Source organism: Mytilus edulis, chromosome 4, assembly GCF_963676685.1.
Source record: "Mytilus edulis chromosome 4, xbMytEdul2.2, whole genome shotgun sequence".
Taxonomy (NCBI): domain Eukaryota; kingdom Metazoa; phylum Mollusca; class Bivalvia; order Mytilida; family Mytilidae; genus Mytilus; species Mytilus edulis.
This window is the reverse complement of record NC_092347.1, coordinates 79,642,776-79,661,486: the sequence shown is the minus strand read 5'-3', so window position 1 is coordinate 79,661,486 and position 18,711 is coordinate 79,642,776. Positions and strand designations below refer to the sequence as shown.

Below are 18,711 nucleotides of genomic sequence, written 5' to 3'. Positions count from 1 at the left end.
GTTTAAAAATGTCTGGTAAAATATTTAGGTAAATATTTTCCGTTTTTAAATCAGTCATTATAGTCCACCGCTTTAAATATTTTAGAAATGATAAGTACATTTATGTAAAACAGGACTATTAGTATGAAAGTCCCGGCAGGTAAAAGGGGGACTTGTGGGGTAATTATGGGTGTTGAAAGGTTATGAATAATAATTGACCAATTATTGTAATTTCTCAGACTTAGTCTTTACTCGGGTTAAACGTCAAAGAGAATCTCACAGTTGCATACCTACTGAGTTCGCTGTGTTTTACAATTGCAAATAAATCTTTCGAGATTTTATAGATTCTACTGCTTTGTGTATTGTGTATCGAAACCGATTTAGTGGCAATATACTGCTTGGTAGCAAACGTGCGTAGATACTGGCAAAGTTATTTCTAAAAAAAAAACCAAACATCAGTTTACAGAAGTTAATGGATTTTGTATTGTACATTTAACATGTACAAATGTGCAAAAGAATGTTTCACTGGGATTCAGTCTAAAACGCTTAAAAGTTATAAAATGGTTAATTACTACTATTTAACCCCAATGAACTGATACATGTAATTGTTTTTAAATAGAAATACAATAAGAAGAATTGTATGTAAACTTACAGATGATTGACCACATAAGTTAGTTGATACTATCTTGATCAGATATCTTTGTGTTTATTTCAATATGAAAACATATACCGGCTAACCTTATTGACTGTTGGCGCTGGAGAGCAGATTGCTCTGATACTTAGTCGTCATTGAGAAATCATTTTAAGTCCGTGAAATGAACAGTTAATGTCAATCACGATTTCCGCTAGAAGAATACAAATATGAATAGTTGATAACAATCCGAGGATCTATAATAAATATAGACAACAATATATTAGAAAGTTGTGAGCACGAATAGAATCATATACGGATATATAGCTTACTATAGGATAATGCAATACCTTTGTAATAGATAAAGTGGTAAGAAAATTTACAAATTTTATTTATATTGACTATTTGGCTTGGTTTTTGTTTGTTTTCTAACATTCTATTTGGTAGCAAACGTGCGTTAGATACTGGCAAGGTAAGGGAACACGATATACTTATTTACTGTAGAGTAAAAATTAAGTTAACGATACATTTCTTATATTTCTTCGGTTTTTTTTCTGTAAGATAATTATTTAGAATGTGCATGAACATTTATCCTGCGTCATTTATCCTGTGTATTATTAAAAAATGAAGTAAACATTTCTTGTCTTACTGCTAAACATAGAAAAAAATCTTTAATTCTCTTTTTTCGATTAAAAAAAAAAAATTGTATACATATGCAAGTTTTCTATCTAAATAACACGCTGTATATGACTTAAGTTTGAAATGTTCATATTAAAAAGTGGCTTGGTATTTGTATACCCTGATACGGCTTCCAGAAAATATGAAGACATAATATCCAACATTACATAATTCATAGAACAGTATATCATCATATAAATACAACTTCTAAAGTTCCTTTAATTTACAAAACACAACGAATAACTTTATGAACTTTATGGTATTTTTCTTTAATTTGAAGAATTTACGACAAAGAAGGAATAAGAGCCTTTATTTGAACCATGAAATAGCACAAGTAGTTAAATTCATCATGCATTTCACAAATATGTCTTTTAATGGTACACGAAAAGGGTGATATTATCTTTGTACTTGAAGTACAAAAAAGTTTTGATGTCACTATTGGAAAATTTGTTCCGAAATTATCCTTTTATACATTGAAATTAAACCCGACTTAAAATGTAGTTAACCTTGTATAAAACATTTTGTAGCAAAATTTTAATTTGCATACATTCATTCATGAACCCCACCTCCTTATTTTTGTGTTGAATTAAGGAGGTTTTGGTATAATCTCTTTGATCAAATAAACTTATATGTATAATTAAAGTGCCACACTTGTTTGAGCTGAAAAAAATACTTCTTTAAAAAATATTTCCCTCGCTTTCTCACAATAATTCTGAAGAAACTACTATTTATACATTATTAAAAGCACGTGTAACATTTGCATACAGCAAATCAGACTGTATAGTAGTAATGAATATTATTGATTGTACCATTAATTTTGATTATGATCGTGCCTTTACTTTAATAATAAAATAGTATTCATATATATATACTTTACTTTTACGAATGCGACCAACCGAATTAGACTCTTTATCGGGTTTGTAATAACATTAGTAACTCGACGGGTGCCACATGTGGAGCAAGATCTGCTTACTCTTCCGGAGCACCTGAGATCACCCAAAGTTTGTTGGTGGGGTTCGTGTTGCTTGGTCTTTGGTTTTCTATGTTGTATCTTGTGTACTAGTATTTTTCTGTTTGTGTGTCTGTTTGTTTTTTCTTTTTCTTTTTTAGCTATGGCGTTGTCAATTTGTTTTCGATCTATGAGTTTGAATGTCTCTCTGGTCTCTTTCGCCTCTCTTTATGAGAAATTTAGTTTATTGTTAATAAATGTATTTCAATTTTTTTCCATTTTCTAGAGATTTACACACAGTTTTAATTAACAGAAGTGTGTCTAAACGATAGGTAAAACTATATAAATTCATTTATATATATACTTTTACTTTGGATTACACACGTTCTTCGCTAAAGGGGTGGCGGAATTGTGGCTACGACAAATGGAAAATATCCCCAGTTACCGGTGACACAGGTTGTCCGTCACGGTAAACCGTATCATAAAAGACTTTGAAAGTGACTTGTATCTATAATTTACAAACTAACCTCTTGTCTTAGTTAAAATACGTCTAGTTGTTTGTTTGTTTTACGCTGATTGATAAGTAAATATGCCTAAATACCTCTATAGCAAAAATAGAATAAAAGATAAGAACATGAATCGAAGGAACAACATTTTGAAAATTCCCCTGTCGTTCTGATGTGCATCGTGCAACAAGATGCCACTGATTTGTATTTATTCGAAATACATTCTACATGAAAACGATCGAATTAAGCAGTAATTAAAATAAGTAACCGAGAGAGAAGACTCACAAACTTTGCAATCATGTAAACTAAGTACGGTTCTATGTTAGACTGTCATTTCTAATAAACGTAGAAATATGGTCGATACTAAACAACGATGAAATTGCTGTGAAAATTGTATTAGATATGCCAATTTATTTCTCAATTCTACTGATGGATTTGAAGTATAGTGTTGTCACTGGTTCAGTCAAGAATGAAAATTGAAGACAAATTGAAAGATGTTAATACGTCAAGAAATTATTGTATTCCTGTCATGAAAGCTATAGGTGGATTAGTTACTGCGGTTTATTTACTGTCGTATATTGTCATGCTTAACACGATTTCAGTAAATCTCTTTATAGGCTTGAAGTATATTTATTTCAATATTTCATTATGGATTTTCAGACAGAATTCAAGGCTTTACGAAATGTGATCCACAGCTAAAATATTTTAAGGTTTTATATTTTCTGTAGTGATTGATTATGGTAAGGTGATACGACACTAAGATCTCTTATTTCCTTCGATGGAATATGCTAAAACCCTAAAACATGATCGTGCTCAAACCCTAAAACATTTTCGAACGTGAAAGTATAACAGCATATTCCAACGAAAGATAAACAAAATCATGATAGATATTAACAAATCGGACATTTAGAAAATATTTTTTTTTATCATAAACATCACTTGACAGTGAATTTCAGTAAAAGCAGCATCAACCAAGCTTATTCCTATAAAATGATTTGTGAAGTCGTGCGCTTCTGAAGGGTGTAATGTTCCTATTGTAGTACGTCCCTGCTCCATTTAATTAAGAAATAAAAGAATTAATGGAAAGTTTCTTACATTTAAATATCAGAATGATCATATGATTACATTGTTTAAAACTTGTATAGTACTGTACCATGTGTACAGAAAGTTTGTACAATGTACTATCTTGTTGTTTTTACTTCCGAGTAAAAAGATAGTACTCTGTACAGAAAGTTTGTACAATGTACTATCTTGTTGTTTTACTTCCGGGTAAAAAGATAGTACTCTGTACAGAAAGTTTGTACAATGTACTATCTTGCTTTTTACTTCCGGGTAAAAGATAGTACTCTGTACAGACAAGTTTGTACAGTGTACTATCTTTTTATGGGATCAGGAAATATTAGGTACGGCAATTAGTTGGTGCAGTTCCTTCACTTCACCGGAAATCTGTGACATGTTCGAAATAATGAATCAAATTATTTAATATGCATTTCAATATAGAGAAAAAAATATTCTATCATGGCAGATATAGAGGTGATGGATTTATAATATATAATGGAACATATCAGGGATCATCAGATGAAATAATAGATTTTTTTCGTCTAGCAAATAATTAAAACCCCTAATAAAAATCAAAAACGATAAAATGTCGTTCTTAGATGTTGATGTAATTAAAGGTCAAAGATTTACAACATATAGCATTCTTGACCTTGAAATTCAAAGTCATTTTTAAGACACAAATTCTTATCTGTTTCTGCACAGAAATAGCTGTCGCTCACAGCATGTATTCAGAGGATTTATTAAAGGTAAAGCAATACGGCAAACTAGAAACACAAGTGACCATAACAAATTAATAAAAAAATCTTAACTAATCTCAAAGTGAAATTATTAGATAGGGTTATGATAAGGGGACGAAATTATTAGATAGGGTTATGATAAGGGGACGACCATTGGATATTCTGGGGGGAGGGGGAGGACAGGAGGATTTGTTTTTGATCGGTTATTTATTTTTGTAAACTAAGAGGACAGATTATTCATTTTCTGCACTATTGAAGCAAGATTTTTCATTTTCATTAAAGCAAAGGACTGATTATTTATTTCACAACTATATTTATGATATTTTTTTTTAAGAGTTTTTGAGCCACTAAAGGCACAAGAAGCTATAGAACAAATGATGCAAAATCATGAGTTCTGAAGTCTCTTTCTTAATCTGAAAATGCAAGTTTTGTTTTAATAATTTTTTGACAATATTTTGGTCTCAAAGCAAAATGTATAAATTCAAGTTTCTAGGGACAACACCAAAGAACCCATGTGCATGATAAAGCAAACATGGAATCAAGTTCATAACAAAATTACAAAATGAATGCAACACTCACAGAATACAGAAGGGGAGTAAATAAACAAAAGACAAATAAATAAGAAACATTGATCCCCAAAATTCAGGGCTACGACTGCATGAGGGAAAACAGAACTTGCTTCCTCAAAGGCTCTTGCCGTGAACACAATTTGATATCGAGACACGCGTTTGGTTTTAAAATTTCCTACATAGTTACGGCCCTGTTAAAATAAAAGTGAGGTAAGGTTTCCTGAAACAATATACCTCAAGTTAAATGAAACCAATTTTCAGACATTTCAAGTATATTTGAATAATATTTATACTTTTATTATTAAAAAAATTTGGAAGTGTTTCCCAATTTTTTTTGGGGGGAAAAAGATGAATTTATGAAGAATCTGGTGCCATCTCATACTTTCGAATAGACCTGCTGAGTTATTTATTTTCAATACATTGCAAGTCAGGTAATTTATTTTCAGACTACCACAGAACAAACCATTTATTTTTGTGATTATCAAGGCTGAGTTATTTATTTTCAAAATCCTCCTGCCCTCCTCCCCCCCCTCCCCCAGAATATCAAATTGTATTTAATACAGCACCAATAGTTGCGTATAGCAAACATAAAAGTATTGGAGATGTGCTAAGAAGATCAAAGTTAAAGACTTTATTATCAAATTGACAGTTGGACCCCTGATGATGGCAGATCTGTCATAACTTGTCTGTACAGGGTACCATCTTTTACCCGGAAGTACAAAGCAAGATAGTACATTGTACAAACTGTCTGTACAGAGTACTATCTTTTTACCCGGAAGTAAAAAGCAAGATAGTACATTGTACAAACTTTCAGTACAGAGTACTATCTTTTTACCCGGAAGTAAAAAGCAAGATAGTACATTGTACAAACTTTCTGTACAGAGTACTATCTTTTTACCCGGAAGTAAAACAACAAGATAGTACATTGTACAAACTTTCTGTACAGAGTACTATCTTTTTACTCGGAAGTAAAACAACAAGATAGTACATTGTACAAACTTTCTGTACAGTACTATACAAAGTTTAAATAGTATTTTTGTCGGCTCACTTCGGCCATCGTAACATTGAGTTTGAATTGTCAACTTTTGTTTTCTGAAATTGTGAGTTAAATACACTGCATCGTTTAACAGAAGTATCAAATTTAAATTAGTAACTAACTTGTACGGCAAAAAGGAAATTGTTTTCAAAGATGATTACAATGTATTATATTGTCTGGGTACTTAATTAGACATTAGAATGATGTGTGTGATAATGATGGATTGTAATACTGTTATTCTTCCATACTAATAGAACTAAAACAGTATGTGCAACATTGATAAGAAGATATCTCTAACAAAGCTTAAGTATCAACGGTCCAGGACGTTAATAACACTATGGCACTAACCTTAAATTAATTGAGAAGTTCAACAATAGTACATTATACTGATCAGCTAGATACATGTAGCAAAGTGCATATTTTCTTTTCATGCAATGGTCAACTAACTTAAAGGTTGCACTGGCGATTTATGGCAATGGCCCAGTACCTACCAAAATATCTCTTTGTGAATGAATGTTTAACACTTGCTGTTTGGTCGCTTTTCGGGTTTGGGTTTCACCTCGAAAGATACATCAACAACATAATTTCCTTCCCCAAAATGGTGAAGGCACTTTTTTATTTTTAAATAAAGCATATTGCATTTAAATTCAAATTAATAATACTATGATTATGAAGTATTAATAACAGTTAATACATCATGTTTTATATTTTGATTTCATTGAAGATAAAAACAAATCATATCTAAAGGATTCTTTGTTGCATTAAAACATATAGAATCATATTCAAAACAGTGTAGGTGTGGCCATTGATTGACAACCTTAAATTATCCCATTGACTGGGGCAGATTATGTGAACGTTTGTCTATAACAACCGCTGCTCACTATGTACTTGTTAAAGGCACTTAAACTGTGGGGTCACAAAAGGTTCTCAACACCTAAATAAAGAAATTAGAAAAACTAATCAGGAATAACACGATGTTTTGATTTATATCAATAATATAAATCAAAACATAAAGTTATTCCTGATTAATTTTTCGAACTATTTTAATATTAAAGGCGTTAAGAACCTTTGGTGACCCCACAGTTTAAATTCTATAAGTAAGTGGTGAGCAGTTGTCGTTGCAGACACACGTTCACCTAATCTGCCCCAGTCAATGGGATACTTTAAGGTTGTCAATCAATGGCCACAGCTACACTGTTTTGAATATGATTCTAAACATATCATTAGTTTAAAACACAATGGCCAAAACAAAAGACGAAATACAAACTGTGCACTCAGAGAAGTAAAGGGATAGGAATATTTGTGCATTTGTACCAAACATGAGAGGGTTTATTTAACTTGATTTATTGATTTGAAATGATTATTTCGAACATATTTATTGGTAATTAAGTAAACTGTCGTATCCTCAAATGAACTATAATTATATATTAATTGAACTCTTTACAGTTTTACAGCCTGAATTGATGAATTTCACATCCTTTATATAATTATAATCCCAGTTTACTCAATATAAAGGGCAAGTATTAATTTAGCAAGTAAACTTGATCCATTATCATCCTTCTAAGAATTTGATATCTGTTTCATTTTTTACACGTCTTATACAATCAAACCTTTTTTCCTACACCGACATGCTCAAATTAATGATGTATTTTGACTGAAGAATGTACAAACAAATGTATGTGCCACTTAGGATTTTCTTCATTTTAAATTGCAGCAATATACTTCGGATTCTACTTGATAAAGCCCTTTTATGCCTGTCTTAAGGTTTTTCCTTCGCCAGATGTGTTCTGCACTTAGGAATTATTAAATAAAAATACAGCTTGTGCCTTTTATCGTCCGTGGTTTGTCAGAACATCCGCCAAAATAACAAATAATTTGTTTACTTGATGTTTTCGTTATGCTAAAAAATCGCGTTTTTCATCTATTTACATTAAAAATCGACCTTTTATGATTTATTTTCTTTATCTTCGATTTCTTTTGCTAATCTATTCTCAAAGAATGTTTACTGTTTGATAGTTATAACGTTTCTATCCCCAAACATTAAATAATAAATCATGATAGATCTGACCTGTTATCACGACCTGTACCTAAAAACATTGGATTTAGAAAACTGATTAGATTTGCAGTGAAACATATTAATTGATAACCATTTAATTAATATTGCAATAACTATTTGTCTTATCGCAGTGTCTCGCAGTCTCGCTATAAGTAATTTCCTGATCTTATGATTATTCTTACAGATTTTCCTGCTTTAAAAACAACTTAAAAAGCCGATAATTGTAATTTGTTTATTTCTGATGTCAATTTCCAGTAAATTGTATATTGCTGTTGTCAGTTTCCAGTAGAGCAGCCAAATGAATGCAAGTCTGATTACGACAATTCAATTTTCCCTTCATTAAAACCTTTAAGGTTTAAGTATTTAATGTCAATTTTGGTTTCCTGGTGAATCTGTTTGAAAATTCAATTTCAAGTACAAAAAGTGATTACCTTATACTAGCAATACGTTATTTTTGATATTGGAAATTTCTTTTAACATGGCGACAGAAAAGTGAATCCAGTGAAATTAATCGTATTGTCATTTTAACAATCTTATACCATTGTCTTGCAATTCAGGTTTTGTTTTTTATTACTTTGTGTAAATTGTTTTAGATTAGATTCACAGGTTGTAAGATGTCTTTAATAATTATTCAGCGTCAATTGCAAATGAATATATCAGTAAATTTAATTACGTTTTTTTTTTTCAAATCTTTTTCCCCCTCTAGTAACGTACTGGACTAAATTATAAATGTTAGTCCAGATTTCAGGGGGGGGGGAATAAATGTAAAGTAATTATAAATAAATGAATTCTTATCACTGACATCTTAAAAAATAACAACCTTTTTCTTCTTCAGCTTATCTAGGCTCTAGGTTTAAAAAATGTATAATAGTTAGTGCATACATTACTTAGTATTGTCATGGGAGTTCAAATTAAAACATCGAGGACTATTGGGCTGAGGGAAGATTTGTTATAGAACATATGGTAATTTTCGTTTGTCACGTTTTATAAGGATAAGTTTTATATATGAGAACAGTATGTTAAAAAGACATTGCGGTTCTTTTGGTCTAAGGTTCCCTACTTCTAACGTTATACTTCGTCTTTGACATGTCGATTTGCATTGAGGAATCAGAGTTGGTGAGTTACTAGGAGTCATCCCAACTCCTGTCTTATAACAATGTTGAAATATTTATAATTGGTTGAGATCCACATCCCTAAACCATTGGCTTTCTTGTTTGTTATATCAATATTGCCTGTTTACAAGGGCATTATATATCTCCATTTAGGGGGTGAGGGTGTATGAGGAAATTGTTTGTGAGTCTGAGAAAACATACAAGTCCTCTTACAATCATTTATTGCTTGTTTGCTTGTTGTATAATAAACCATCTGTAATTTACTCTTTAGAAGTTCAATCTAAAAGTAAACTACTTTTGTTAATATATAACCTTTTTATATAAAGCTTCGCGTTGGTTATGCTGATGTCGAAAGTTCAATAGTGTCCATTCAGAAAAGAAGGAAATTAAAGATTATTCCTTTTGGCGGAAATGCAGACAAGTAGTTAATCACTGCCACAACGCCGGACTTTATTATTCCGAAAAACTCATTCCTCAAATAATTGTTGATTCCATCTCTTCTGTCAGACAATTGGATTATGACCTCTGTGTTATGTGAAAGGTTTCTACTTCCTATAGAGTTAATCACTACAATCATGCTAGTTTTGTCAAGAAGTCGAAACTTACTGTTCATCAGCTATTTATGAAGTTGATTTTACAGAAAGTTATCTATACCATTGTTTTCTTTTTTTAATCAGTATAAAATGCTCTGGATTTTACAGCACAGTTTTACTTTGCATATAGTGTTCCATGTTTTTTGTAACTCTTAGTCTTGTCTTTGCGTTTATCAATAGAGTGAAGCAGTGCATTTAAAATAAGCTACCGCATACCGATCTAAAGAAAGTGAAGAGTGGCAGATTTATGCAAATAATGTATTAAGTATTTCACTTGTACCTGTTTACAAAGATCAATATTCTTCAAGTTGGAGAATTTTCTTAGCAATGTACAACATGCAAACTGACTGTATAATTTCCGATTGATTATCTTTAATTCTAAACTTACAGACATTTATGTTATAACATAATGGTTTATATTCTTTGCTAAATGACAACTTATTCTCATTATAAAATTGGTAACAACATCGACAATTTATTTTAAATTGTATGAAAAACTCAAATCTTGTTACTTTGATTATTATTTTGTAATTTCAACAAGCAGAATTAATAGCTTTCTCTGCTATTTCGATAATTGTAAACACGTCATTTAAGCATGTATCAATTCTTTGAATTGCACTTCATCTTTCATTGAAGTTTATTACGGGCATCATTTCACATATTTATATTCTTTTTCAGATAATTTACTGCCCAATTAGAGTCGCTATTACCGGAAATGTCTTAGATTCCGATGCAGTCTTCATCTAGAAATTATATCATACTTTGATATGAAATTCGTGACACGGGAGGAGGAAACTTTTGGGAATAACTGTGAATTTACAATACGGAATATACTGATTAAGCATACAAAATACCATTACCAATCTCGATTTAATGATGAAATTATCCGATACAAGCTAATGACTAATAGCAACATCAATCAACTTACGACGACCACCGAGGAAATACCATTTGTAATAATCAAAAGGGAGCAAAAAATATTCTTAATGTCGACATCTCGACTGGACGATTATTTCTTACTCAATCAATCGGATAAAACGGACGCCGCTACAACTGTTATATATTACAATTCATCACTTCTTAGTGAGGTTTCTTTAAATTCATCAAACTCTACAAATTCCCAATATGATCTAAAACATCCTGCTATTGGTGCCGTTCTTTCCATGTTTTCACTAGTAACAATTCTTGGGAATTTGCTTGTTATCGTTTCGGTCTATAGAGAGTTATATTTAAGGACAATAACTAATTATTTCATAGTATCACTAGCTGTTGCAGATCTTATGGTGGGAGGTATTGTAATGCCATTTAGTATAAGTCTTGAACTGACAAATCAAGTATGGCTATTTGGATCTGAATGGTGTGATATGTGGCATTCGTTTGACGTTTTGGCGAGTACTGCATCTATATTAAATCTGTGTATCATTTCCCTTGATAGGTACTGGGCAATTTCCGATCCTATAGCGTATCCTACAAAAATGTCATCATGCAAAGTAATGCTATTGATTGCATTTGTTTGGCTTTGCTCTGCAGGAATTTCATTTCCTGCTATTGCGTGGTGGAAAGCCGTAACTCCAAATGATCTACCAAGCGGTATGTGTTTCTTTACAGAAGATAGTGCCTATTTAATATTTTCTTCGTTTGTTTCATTTTACTGTCCTACTTTTGTAATGATGTTCGTTTATTGGCGGATATATTTAGCAGCCGCTCAACAAATGCGGAGTTTAAAAATTGGATCTAAAGTATTAACATCAAATGGTAGTCATGGTAATCGAGAGGTCATGACTTTACGAATTCACAGGGGCGGAATGACTCGACAATCATCGGACGAATATTCAAATACCTACGAAAAATGCGTCATCGATCCTGAAAATCAGAGTTTGTCACCAGAATCAGCACGTGCGTCTATACAATCACCTGGGAGACAGGCTAAAAATATTACTCGCAAATTACGACAGTTTGCTCTAAGCAAAAAATTGACAAAAATTGCCCGTGAACAAAAGGCGGCAAAAACTTTAGGTATAGTTGTTGGTGTTTTCATTATATGTTGGATGCCATTTTTTGTGTTTAATATACTATTTGGAATTTGTCATACGGCGTGTGTAACATCTCCAGAAATAGTCTTTCCAATATTTACGTGGTTAGGATATATTAATTCCGGAATGAATCCGGTTATATATTCTTTATCGATGAAAGATTTTCGTCGAGCTTTTTGCAAAATTTTATTTGCATGCTGTCCAAAACAACACTTTGAATACAGAAAAACTAATAATAACTGTTCCTCTACTTCAAGCTTCACAGTGACATGTACAGACCGTCTATAATTGATAAGATGAATCAAATAAAACAAAATATTCCATATTCGTCAACTGAACTAACGAAAGGAACCTCAAGACATGATTGTTCCATACAAATGAATACATTACAATTCCAATACGATGAACAAAATAATCGGGACCAAGATAAATAAATCTGCGATAGATTTTGAAAGGCTAAATCGGTTGAATGATAAATAAATATATCGCAAAAGGAATTTATTAAGTGATTGTAGAAATGACACTACCCAATGATGGTAGTTTATGAATTACTGAGAATGCATTTGACGCATGTTGATTAAACTCAATATGCTTCGTCCGTTTTCCGTGTTATAATTGGCTTTATTACATATATACGTCATCAGTTTTGTGTGTAAACTGCCCGTATTTGAGCTTTCGTGAGATTCTAATATTTCAAGTTACATTCTCACAAACCATTTAACAAATGACGAAAGTCGTATATGTAAAAAGTCTGGAAATAACGAAATAAGAAATACGGTGCTAAAATAAAATGATATAACAAGTAAAGCATCACTTTACACTTAGCGAAATACATCAATGTAAAATTTGGTTTTCATATTAAGGTAGATAGATACCCGATATCATCATATACAGACCTTACTAAAACCTTACAAGGGTCACTTAAAAACATATTTTCAAATTTTGCAATGCAATTATGTTCGGATAGTAGATACGTAACAACAATAAATGTTGACAAGTCACAAAATAAAAAATTAGGCATCTCTATCACACTTCATGAAATTTGTATTTGGGTTTGCATTCAATCATCTGTAATCCAAAAGATATTTTAAAACAATAAATGACCTTATTCCGGAAACTCCAATAACACTTTTTTTTCTTTTTCTAAAATCACGCTTGAAATTTTTCAAAAGTTCAAAAGATCTGTGCTTTTGTTATTCAGTAACGTAATCAGTGTCTCATTATTGAGCAAATTATTTACATTTACCGAAAGAATGTATTTTTTTTAACAAAATTATTTTTGATATTCCATAGGCAATTTCCAATCACTTGAATTGTTTCCATTGAAATTTGATTAAAAATCCCTTCTCAAGTTTCTGTCATATAACTGATATGTCGCAATCCAAACTCATTCTAGATTGACTATAAAATGGCTGCCATTGATTGTTTTTTTTGCAGTATATAAGATAATCAGCAAAAAAAAATTAGCAATTCTTCGTGCAATATTGAAACCTTAGTACAAATCACGTTCCTTTATAATCAGACCAATTTTTATAATAGTAATCTTTTTTGGTTAACATGGGTCGTATATCTATCCTCTTCAATTCGGGCCAGAACATTGGGTCTTATATCTGTAAGCTGAAAATGAGTACCCCTCTGCAATTGTTTGCACCTGTCAAGTCAGGAATCTGATGTTCAGTAGCTGGGACCCTTTAAAGCTTGCTGTTCGGTGTGAGCCAAGGCTCCGTGTTAGTGACCGTACTTTCCCTATAATGGTTAACTTTTATAAATTGTGACTTGGATGGAGAGTTGTCTCATTAGCACTCGTACCGCATCTTATATAAATACGTTGGTAATGTCTATGTCACTTGATCTCTTGTAGAAAGTTGTCGCATTGACAATCGTCTTAAATTTTACAATTATAAATGATAAATTTTAATATTATAATTCAAGGTCATCTGCATGATATCACGAACAGAGTTTCATTAGGTTTTCACGCCACATATCAGTAAACAGGAGCTAGTTGATGTCTAATGACTCCATCAAACATTTTCTTAATTTTACATAGATTATAACATGCATAAATGATAACTTTTAATATTATAGTTCAAGGTTATCTGCATGTATGAGATCGCGAACTGAGTTTTATCAGATTCCGGGTCAAGATTAAAGCTAATGATTCAACCAAAGCAAAACATATCTGGATATTGTGAGTTTCTATCGGATGAACATAATTTCCCATGAGACTACGTACTTCCAGTAACTTAATATGTCAAACTTGTTCTGTTTTTAATGACGCAATTTGTATTTACATCTCATAACGAAAAAAAAACTATTCAAAACGTTACAATATGGTGTGATTGCAATTTGCATTTTAGAGTCGTGCACAGTTGGGTTAATACGCGCGATTCATTTTAGATAGGTGCGGTAATTGTGGCCTTTTTGTCAATTTCTCTGCCAATGTCGTATACACTTGGATATGTATGATGACTAGTTTCAAAGCTGATACATTTGCATGTAAGTTTTATATATGTGGTGAAATTTTCGGGATACGAAGTGAGATTTATCATTCCGTAATTGAGCTTAAACTGGAAAAGTCCGTCTAATGCGGTTACTGGAGGTAAAAATCCCCTTTTCAAAAAATAAGTACTTTGAAAATTTATTTCTTTGTATACATTTAAAACCTTATTTTTTCACTTTTAATATACTTTGCATGGCCATCTGCTATTCAAATAATAACAATTTGTTTAAGCTTAGACATTTTTAAAAAATCTCAAAACATTTCCAAATTCACTGCTATAGTTGATAACTATCCCGAGAAATGTATTTCACAATGATTGTGCTCCACTTAAGTAATTGTGATAAACATAAGCTCATGTGTGAAGCACCAACTGAACATCATTATGAAAGAAGTAATGCATACACACATTTGAAGGAAAGTTTCTTTGATTACTGTTTTTCATCTCAATGTATGTACACACCATATACAGAAGATGAAGGTAAGTTGCTTGGAAAGAAAAAGAAACATTATTTGTAATAAAAGGAACTCATCAAAGATACCTGGCTTAAGATAATAAGTTTTATGTTTAAACATTGTCTAATGTATGGTGAAGCATTGATGATACTTGCATTACCATTAAATCAAAATACAATGCCAAGGTCGCAATAAAACTTATGATATTAAAGCTGGCAGATTAGATTATATTTGTCTTCAAGGTCAGATGTAAATAGTTAAGATCGAAACATCGTTCAGGAGATTAAAACAACACAGAATTTAAGTTGTATGCTAATCTTAAACTAGTTTAGACACAAACACGGTAGCTAATGACTAAGCTAACGTTGCTATATATTTTAATAATTAGGTTTGAGAGTTTCTGATGAGAGTAAATCCCATCCCGAAAGCGATTCGGAATTTTAGACTAGACAAAATTTATAATTTTTAGTTTTCATTTGAAAGCACTGGGTTGATACCACTGCTAGTGGATATAAGTTTCGATGGTATCATATAAAGCTCACTACACTATATTTCGATACATTAAACATAGTTAATAACAACCTATTTTACAACTCCCCTTTGACAAATTAAACAACTATTTTAAGAAACTGAGGTTCAAACTCCTTGATGCTAAGTTGACGTCAAATGGATTTGAATATTCTTTTTTTGTCGTTAGCTCCTAACGGTTCTACGCATTTATGAATTTTGGCTTTCAAATGTTTAGGTTTGATCGCTGAAGATAGACCCCGAAAAGCGCGTTCGGCGTAGGAAATATATAAAGTTGTGGACTGTTTATCCCCAAAGCTAATAAGTCAGTTGTTCAGTACTGACATAATTTATAACATAATGTATTTCTAAAAAAAACTTTAAAAAGTTATTGATTATTTAAAAACAAAAATTCCATCTCCCTCAAGTTAAATTCATTTTATATAAATCTGGCGATTATTGTATGCACAAATGCCTGGCTTTCAAATGTTAAGATATGAGCGTGTCTGGTGGAGGAAAACCTCGAAAAGCGGATTGGACGCATGATATTTTGAAAGCGTTATTTTCATTTAAGATACATTGAGTGTACGCGTAGAGATAAGAGAACAAGTTGAAAACTTGACTAAATGAAATATAAGGTTAAAGCAACCATAATCGCCAATCTTATATTTATGTTGATATCGAGTTATTTGATCATCGGCAGTCTTCGGATGTCTCATCCCGATATATAGTCTTGTCTAAATATAGCGAGAAGTACTTAAACATTATAAATAAAGACAACAGCAGTATACCGCTGTTCGAAATTCATATATCGATTGAGAAAAGAACAAATACGGGTTACAAACTAAAACTGAGGGAAACGCATCAAATATAAGAAGAGAACTACGACACAACAGAAACACAACATTAAAATAAAATACACCCAGAAACGAACTATAATATAACAATGGCCATTTTCATGACTTGGCACAGGACATTTTAAGGGGGAAAAAATGGTGATTTGAACCTGGTTTTGTGGCATGCCAAACCTCCCGCTTTTATTGCGATGTTAAATATAACATTAAAATGACATCATAACTTGACAGGAATACAATTCAAATAAATTGGAGAACATATAGGTCAGAGAAACACACGAATAATAGCTAACAAAAGGTACCAGGTTTAAAATTTAACACGCCAGAAGTGCGCCTCGTCCACACAAGACTAACCAGTGACGTTCAGATGAAATACGTTCGTAAGCTAAACATGCAAAATTTAACAAAATGTTTATTCATAGGATAATGACTTTCACATAATCAGATTCTATCATGTTAAAAATGAGTTGTCAATAGCAATACATACTTTAATGAGAATAAAAGGCTGAAAACATTAAGTATGTTATGTTCCATTCTGATTTTTTAAACTATATTTTAAATTCTGAACCTCTATAAGGTATACTTTTACTGAGGCACTACCCTGTATCCCTATAATTTCACTTTTTGAAAGTGTTTATTGCGACGACAACTCCTCAAATAATCCATAACTTACATTTCAGTTGAGAAAAACATACTTGACTAAAAAGAGGTAGTTTTAATAGAAACAAATCTTCACTTAAAAATAAAAGTGAACTTGGTGTAAAAAATAATATCACAAAAATACTGAACTTCGAGGAAAATTCAAAAAGGAAATTCCCTAATCAAATGGCAAAATCAAAAGCTCAAACACATCAAACGAATGGATAACAACTGTCATAATCCTGACTTTGAGCTTTTGTTTTCTTATGTAGAATATGGAGGATTGAACCTGATTTTAAAGCTAGTTAAACTTCCCACTCGTATGGCAGCAATATCAAATTATATTATACTGATAATTATGCGTGAACAAAACAAACAGACATTATAGGTAAAAATGTTTTAAAAAATAGGGGTACAGCAGTTACCATTGTGTTTAATTAATCACTTTAAACAAGTAAGCACAAAATGGCATATACACCACGCATATTAGCAAAAATTGAAGACAAAAATACACAAATTTACCATTGATAGGACAATTGTCACACATTATTTTTGTACTACGTTCCCATAGACGGAATCCCACTCAAAGTTGTTCCGTTTCGGCAATGTTTATAAGGAAAGTACAAAATCTTTCATCATACAATCACACAATGACGGGATGTAGAAGTACAGAGCCACGTCATATATTTATCAGAGAAACATAAAAAGGCATATAGACAACGCACATTAACAAACATAAAAGACAAGAATACAAAAGTGTCAAATACAATAGTACAACAACGGACTGTATAAGTACAGAGCCAGGTCATTTGTATTAAAGAAACACCAATGAGACTACACCCAACTTCTAAACAAAACATACATACATATTGATATTAAAATATTCAATGATAAACAGGTGCTAATAGCTTTATATTATGTCAAACTCTTATTTGAGGCAAATAATTTTATTTTGTAAATTTGAAAGATATCAACAAAAGGATAAGGTTATTATGCCAATGATACAGCAACCAGACGAGACAAATAACAGAGACATCTAGGAAAAATAGGGGGTTTGAACATTACAAAAAGGGTTTCTGGTTGAATTGTTTTACACTTGTCATTTTGGTGCACATTTCAGCTTGCTGTTCGGTGTGAACAAATGATCCGTGTTAAAGCCCGTACTTTTACCTATAATGATTTACTTTTTACAAATTTTACATGGATGGAGAGTTAATTGTCACATTGGCACTCTAACCACATCTTCTAAAACTATAAATATATAAAATATATAACATTAAATTCTCTATAGATGAACCAAAGTATTATGATAAGACAAAATAAATCCACAAAAAAAGACAAGGTTCCAACTTTATCATTTGACAAAAGTATGTATAAATTTTTCACCAATTTGTTTTATCTGAATCACCTTTATCAACTTGGTTTTTACTTAACTTAGATATGCTCACTCCTGTCATTTTCATCTACACCTTGATAATTTACAACATCTTCTCTGATTCCAAGTTTATGCATTAAAACAAATATCAAGAAACTCCTGTTCACTGTATTTGCTAATATCAAACAAACATATCTCAAAAACATATCAAGTAAAAATTTTAATTTTCGGTTATTTCAAACATATTTTCAATTCAATTTGAAAATTATTCAAGAATTCCCTCCTTTTATCTTTATCCTTCGAAACACTAAAAACTAGTTTCTTTTACGAAAATGAAAGTAACCGATTTGCAAATGGAACTGGCTCATTTGTTTCTTAAATCTACCGTCTGGGAATAAGGCATGTAAGGCCAATTATGTAAAAGCTAGACATCATAAATCGGTAT

The 18,711-nt window shown here is 31.5% G+C and overlaps 1 protein-coding gene across 3 annotated transcripts in view; it reads left to right on the top strand.

Annotated features, from left to right (window-relative positions):
• LOC139520659 (dopamine receptor 2-like) overlaps positions 1-12,745 on the top strand; it is a 68,727-nt gene extending 55,982 nt beyond the window's left edge. For 2 of the 3 annotated variants that reach the window (XM_071313513.1, XM_071313512.1), the window contains one exon: positions 10,584-12,745. In XM_071313513.1, the coding sequence (XP_071169614.1) occupies positions 10,673-12,226 (1,554 nt within the window). In that variant the 5' untranslated portion in view covers positions 10,584-10,672 and the 3' untranslated portion in view covers positions 12,227-12,745. Of the gene's footprint in view, positions 1-361; positions 980-10,583 lie in introns of those variants that run through there. The other variant, XM_071313511.1, reaches the window with a different exon arrangement.
• Positions 12,746-18,711: the final 5,966 nt, after the last annotated feature.